Genomic DNA, 7,103 nt, shown 5'->3' with positions numbered 1-7,103 from the left:
CATGTATCAATCCTTTTTTAACTCTAAAGGCCACACCAATTTAATTTGTTGTTTCTGGGATTCGCCCTGTCCATTTTTCTTCTGATTTGCAAAAAAAAAAAATGGAGGGGGGGGGTTCTAAATCAACTGCAAAATGCTCAATGAAAGAGTCATATTTTGGCCCAAACAGTTGAAGAAAGTTCTTTTCTTTCCAGTGGTTATTTCATAATGCAATTTTGTTTCATTAAAAGTTCAAAATCTATTGTTTAAATCATAAACCAGCCTGGTATGTTCACTTATTGGCTTGTATTGTAACATTTCCGGCTATCATGGGGTGCCCTGGCCTGTTGCTTCATGTTTTTTCTGAAAAAAATCTGAGAAACAACAAATTAAATTGGTGTGGCCTAATGCATGTGTAATAGGTACGAAGGACTTTAGGTACAAATGTTGTGTTCATCGAAAGGGACATGTTCAACAGCGAAGTGGCTATGTTACACTGTGAGCGACTGTGCTCAGCAAAAGAGCTGTGCTGAGCGAACTGGGGCTGTGGTCAGGGAAGCGATGGGGCTGTTCCTGTTTGTTTCATGTACTCAGCCAAGGCACTACTCAGCGAAGGGAGCTCGAGCACAGCTTCACATACAAAAAAACACGAGTTCGAGGAACATGTCTTCATCATGTAAAGAATGTTTAAAGTGTATTTTTAACTTTTATGATGTTATTGTGTAAGTTATTGTGTGATGGTGGTGTGTTCTTGTCCAGTAACTTCTTACATCTATTCCGGGGCCTCCCCTCCGTCCAAGCCCCTTTAAAATAATAGTGTAAAGCAATCTGTCACTACTCTGTCACATTCGTGTAACAATGCTGTATAACTATAAGAATGCACAGATCATTTAACCTAGTTACACAGTTCTAGGGACAAACAAACCCTGACTGTGTCCTTAAACATCATTAAATACAATTATGAATAACCCTATTCACTTCTGTTAATTAGATGTTGATTACATGTGCGCGAATATATCTATATATGTAATAATCATTAATTTAATATATGTTAATCATTAACCTACTTAAAAATGTGCAAATTCATCAACCCCAGCTCCACCAAGACAAAAATGCTACGGAAAACATACCATTCTGAGAAAGGCAACTCTATATAATGGACGTACATGGAGGATGGATAATAATAATGGGACAAAAGTCAAAGGCAAATGTTGTGATAAAAATGAGCTGCACACTGTCAAATGTCACAAATATCATAAAGTCTGAGAAATGCCAACATCTGCCAAGAAATGTCAAGGGACCACCCCCATGGGTTATGTAATTTTGCAAAAGTACAGTAACCCCAACTACATTTATGTCATACATGTATAATATGACAATCAGAGGATGCCTATGTGTGTGTTTTTTTTTTTTCTGAAAAATTCTGGGAACCAGCAAGTCAAATTGGTGTGGTCTTATCTGTATCTGCCTCAATGTCTTCCAAAAAAATGTCTGCGGAAAATATATAACCTTTTCATCTGTTCACCTGTACTTAGCCCAATAAAGCATGAATGTACTGTAAAGGTTAACATTAAAAATCTTCTAGCCAAACACGATATCCAATAAAATCTCCATCTGTGAACAGGACTCATGACAATAGACAGAATGCTGATAAACAGATGATGGATATGGTTAGGTCACATATGCTACAAGTCATTATTTATTAGAAGGCATAGCCAGAACAACTCTAAGGTGGACACCTTTAGGGCAGGAGACTGAGAGGGAGACTGAAGGAAACATGGCAAAGAAATAACGAAAAAGAAGTGTGGAGCCATGGTTTTACTGACTTGTCGAGGCACCAAAGATGGCAGCGGCCCGGGCCAGATGGAAGAGCTACCTTCTGCCTTATAAGAGCCATGCTGGCACAGTAGAGTTCAAGTAAGGCCACACCGACTTAATTTTATGGACGACATCCACGCGCGCATTGATTTTCGCCTGTTCTAAAAAAAAAAGATCATGTCCTTCGAGGCTCTGGCCTGGCTCTAGGCCTGGGTAGTCCATGGTAGTTACCGACAATACAGAGCCTGTGGTATCTCTGAAGGACTGCACCCAGGCTACCAAAGCTCCACGACTCAAGAACCCAGTACATAACGATTCATAAATTCCACAAAAAGCCAACATGTCGTACACGTCGCTACATGTAATGCCGCTAATTCACAATACCAGCTTTGTATTCCTGTGGTTTAGTAGCATTTTTATTTTTGGCCGGATTTTTTCTTTATTCGCCCGCGTGCACTAGTTTGGGGGTCTTCAGAGGATGTCATCCATAAAATAAGTCGGTGTGGCCTAAGTAACTATCTGTATGTGCAGCACAGCCCTACATCCTCAGTCGTTATTTCTTGTATGTGGGTCTGATGGCAGACTGAATTACACTGTACACATTTTCTTAACATTCTATGTTAAAACACTGAGACATAGAAACACACAGGGTAGAAATCATATTTCTTTTTATTTCCTCTTTTTCCCACCTACAAAACCAGCCGCTCCCCATGTTACTTGGTTTACACACGGTCTGATTATCCTCTAATCAAGCAACTACAGCAACCAACCCACAGAACTAAATAAGGAACAGTTCCATGCTACATCTTACCCCTCTATATCTTATTATTGTGTATCATAATAAAAGTAAGGAATACCTTTGTACACCCATATCCATCCATCACTATCATTGTTAACCTCTAACTACTAACAGCTTGACTATAAGTTGACTACTACTTACTTCACTCATTGATACTAAAATAGGATCACGTCTTAACAGTATATAAATTACTCACTACAGTTTTACATTTGCCTCATTGACCACATCAACATATCTTCTCCAGTCAGACTTGATGCCTACAATTTTCTCTTCATTCAAGGGGAACTTTGGATAAAAATCAGCTTCGAAATGTTCCGTAAGTACCAAACATTTTTATAAGGCCTGTCTGGATGTCTCCTCTTTTTAGCGAGCGTACATTTCTTTAAAGCCTGTACAAGCAAGATGTATGACGTAAGGTAACTTGTCATGAGTACATACTGGAATCATAGACTGCAGAACAACTTTTTTCTCTTCAAAAGAAATACGAATTACGGGAGCAAATTAACGTAGGTTCTGATATTTGGCAGTAATGGTCATGTATTCCTGTCTGAAGTTTGTATGAAGGAGAACCTACTAACTTATTGCAATCTGGCATCTAAGAAAGAGTAGAACAGCAGCCAAGAGTTTTCACTCTCAACATTTAAGATTTCATGTGTCCTTGATGACAGAATATGTAGTAAATGGACTCATCATGCAAGTTTTTCTGTCACATCAACAGTTTTCAGCATTATGACTCACGCAAGGACACCACAACTTCTGTAGTATCATATACATTTTTGTTGTCTTCTTTATGGTTATTTTCAACAAGTCACTGAGAAAACACAGCTCAGTCATCTAACTTTTTTAAACTACAGTCTCATCATCTTACTTGTAGCTTGATCATGTTTTTAAATTACTGTACATGAGATGCTTTTTCACATCAAGTGCCAGGTCTATATCAAAGGTGACTTCACAACGTTCATGATTGTGACACGACAAAAAGTAAAACGTTGAAAGGCAAAAAGGAAACTCACACAGATAGGACCTCCTAGGGTTAGTACAAGAAATTGTGGAGTTCCAAAAATTTTGTACAGCAGTGTTTTAGTAACTGTTCACACGTGGTGCAGGAAATGGCCATGCAAGGCCCAATCTGCACACAAGTACACGCTCAAGCCTTTCTTGTATGTCGTGAAAAAAACGTTTCGGACAAGAGCTACCTCAACTCTGGTTGGTTTCTACAATGTCCACTCAACAGGTCAAACTAACATGGCAGCTTACAATCTCTGTTTGAAAACAAATGTATTCTCTTCCATGGACAATAGGGGGGAGGGGGGTGGAACCGACTTGGACTTGTTATCTTACACTTGGACATTCAAACCCTTACAGGGGCTACCTAGTATTTCTGCCGTGCATGTAACGGCTGAAGTAATGGTTCCATGTCCAACAGGAGTGAATTACATACATGAAATCATCATTGTTATCCAGTGGCACACATGCACTTTACCATCAGTCCAGTAGCAACTCTCCATAACTGATACTTAATACCAATACTACTGCAAAGCCTAAACACAAGCTCATCTCTTCCACATTACCAAAGCAAAACTTCTCGATGACAAAGGTGCTCGGGATAACTACTTATAAAATCTTAATCAAGTCGAGTCCTCAAGAACGAAATGGGCCTATCTTTAAGTAAGTCAGTCAAAAAGGATCAGAGCAGTTTCCAGTTAGAAAACACAGACATTATCTACAAGAAAGGGACCAATCAGTCATCCAAAGGTTGAGTTGAAAAAGTACAACATAGTCATCATAATGTATCTGTACATCTTCCATATTATTCAAGTTCATAATCCTGCTGCTTTATCATTATTCTTTACTGATAAAAACACACAAACTCAATGGAGTGGCCTAAACAGTCTCAGTTAAAGGTGGACTAATTTAAACAAGCTAAGATGGATAAATCATTTGGGTTTTTTGTCTGGATCTGCTGAGGTGTGTATAAGATGTTGTTACATAGCACAGAGCTAAAACAAAAATCAAATTCCAGACTTTTCGACTGCGGCCTTCCTCAGAAGTCAAGTAACCGATGGCCTAGACTACGCGACCATATAATAAGACAATGCCAGGAAATTTATGGCCAACTGCCTACATTGAATGTCTACATGGTCACTTGATCCAGATGGTTAAACACTTGAATTCTGAGGAATACTGCAGAGAGACAGTCGAAATTCGACGTGCCATTTTTTGTTGTTGGATAAAGGTTTTAGCTCTGTGCTACGTCAACTGCCAACAAGGATGAATGTTCGTGCTAACATAAGATGTTGTTGACTTGAGTGCTACTGAGTCTGGTACTGTTGGGGCTGCATGTAACCCTGGCTGGGCATCATCCCGTTGCCTGGCTGTTGCTGTCCCATCTGACTGCCTCCGAAGCCCTGCTGCTGCCCACCCCCCATCCAGTTCCCCATCTGGCCGCTCATGCTGTAGCCCTGGTTCCATCCCTGTGGAAGACAACCAAAAAACAGTTTAAAGATTTTTAAAGAAACCTTCCTGCAGTTCCAGAATAAGGTGTTAGGGAACCAAAACTTTTGTCCCTTATTCCCAAGCATCCAAAGTTTGTGAGAGAGAGAGGGAGACAGAGAGAGAGAGACTGAGAGAGAGAGAGGGAGACAAAGAGAGAGGGAGACAGAGAGATAGAGAGAGGGAGACAGAGAGAGGGAGACAGAGAGAGAGATAGAGACAGGGAGACAGAGAGAGAGAGGGAGACAGAGAGAGAGAGAGGGGGGGGAGACAGAGAGAGAGAGAATGGTTCATTCAATATTAAAAAAAAACCTTTGCAGCACCAGTGCTGAATTGCGGTTTCTGTACACAAATACTTCAAATCTTAGACCTATCAGCATTATACATTACAAATAAGACTTAACACAAGTCACAAATCCTAGAAAATCACTACTGGAAAAGAACCAAAAACCAGTTACCCTCCCTGAAAAGATTTTTATTTAGAAAACTTCCTGCAGTTCCAGAATTAGGTGCTAGGGGAACAAAACTTATGTCACTTCTTCCCAAGCATCAAAAGTTTGTGTGTGTGTGTGTGTGTGATAATGGTTTATTCAAGAGAGAGAGAGAGAGAGAATTGTTCATTCAATAGAAAAAACCTTTGCAGCACCAGTGCTGAATTGCGGTTTCTGTACACAAATACTTAACTCAAACCTTAAGACTTATCAGCATTATACATTACAAATAAGACTTAAAACAAGTTGCAAATCCTAGAAAATTGCTACTGGAAGACAACCAAAAACCAGTTACCCTCCCTGAAAAGAGTTTTAAAGAAACCTTCCTGCAGTTCCAGAATAGGGTGCTAGGGGAACAAAACGTATGTCACTTATTATTTCTAAACTGAAAGTTCTGCTGCACTACCCTAACAACCTGCTAGGGGCCCCAAGTTTTCCCTGACCGTATATTGGTAGTATGATTTCATGTACATGTATCATGTACATTATTTAAGTTACTTTAATTTTGTATCAATTTGTAATATGCGTAACTTTATTTGTTACTTGTGTTGTAATTTGGACTGAGTTGATTTTGATGTTAACGGCTTTTTGTTTGGGTTTTTCCCCCCAGGAAACATTGAAAAGTACCCTCAGGCGACATATACCTCCTGGTTAGAGAAATGAATAAACAAAAAAACAAACCTGGGGATAGCTTCCAGCTGCCCAGCCCTGCTGGCCGCCTCCTCCCATCATGTACTGTTGTTGAGGATACTGCCAGTAGGCACCCTGGTAGTTACCGTACATGTTACCATAACCTCCACCCCAGCCTCCGCCATATCCCTGCTGTAAAGACAGAGAACTTCATTTTAGAAACATTTGCAAGATGCTTGTTTTTGACAGACATTTTGTATCTTCTCAAACCAGAATCATTACATTTCAGTCTGCAGTATTCCATGGTATGGCTGAAATATTATTTCTCGTGTTTCTTCTCCTTCTTCTACTGAAATTTTTTCGGACGTGAAGCAGATGGAAGAGTCCATTCTTGACTACAGGAACAATCAATTTTTCAATTGGTGTTGAATTGGGAAGGCTCCATTGGGTGACTTGGCAAATACTAGTAACAATCTTTAGGGTAGAAGTTATTTTGGAATGTTCTACATTTGGAACAGTCCATTTTATGAGGGAGATGGACTGAAATACGCTGTATTTGCTCCCGAGCAAATGTCGGCCTTTCCACATGTAGTGAAAATTTTTTACTTTAAATTAATGATTAATGACATTTTTCTCAGAGACAAACAACATTGATGACATCCAGAGACAGTCCTTTCAGGAATCCCATTGCATGCTGGGAGACACTGGAATTGTGGGTAACACAAAGGGCAAACTACACACCATGACAAGATAGACTGGGCACAATACACATGCAAGTTGCCCTCAATACACATGCCCGTAGCCAGGATTTTTAATGGGGGGGGTTCTTCCCACTGCTTGAGGGGACCTCAAGCACTGAAGGCGCATGCTTCCACCAGAAAATTTTGAAAAAT

The 7,103-nt window shown here is 39.9% G+C and overlaps 1 protein-coding gene across 1 annotated transcript; it reads right to left on the bottom strand.

Moving 5' to 3' along the window:
- Nucleotides 1-2,448: 2,448 nt before the first annotated feature.
- Nucleotides 2,449-6,402, bottom strand: LOC109486717 (pupal cuticle protein Edg-91-like). The gene is made up of 2 exons (XM_019790609.1): nt 6,262-6,402; nt 2,449-5,070 (listed from the first exon to the last, which is right to left on the bottom strand). Exons 1-2 carry the CDS (start codon nt 6,361-6,363, stop codon nt 4,909-4,911), a joined length of 264 nt encoding a protein of 87 aa, XP_019646168.1. The 5' UTR covers nt 6,364-6,402; the 3' UTR covers nt 2,449-4,908.
- Nucleotides 6,403-7,103: the final 701 nt, after the last annotated feature.

This window comes from Branchiostoma belcheri, unplaced genomic scaffold (genome assembly GCF_001625305.1).
Source record: "Branchiostoma belcheri isolate BF01 breed outbred unplaced genomic scaffold, Haploidv18h27 scaffold82, whole genome shotgun sequence".
Taxonomy (NCBI): Eukaryota; Metazoa; Chordata; class Leptocardii; order Amphioxiformes; family Branchiostomatidae; genus Branchiostoma; species Branchiostoma belcheri.
Note: the sequence above shows the minus strand (reverse complement) of the source record. Positions and strands in the feature narration are given on the sequence as shown.

Excerpts from the sequence above, each read along its gene's own strand:
- LOC109486717 (XM_019790609.1), bottom strand. The coding sequence starts at position 6,363 with ATGTACGGTAACTACCAGGGTGCCTACTGGCAGTATCCTCAACAACAG. Across the intron at positions 5,071-6,261 it reads CAGCTGGAAGCTATCCCCAG|GGATGGAACCAGGGCTACAG; the intron begins GTTTGTTTTTTT and ends TGTCTTCCACAG.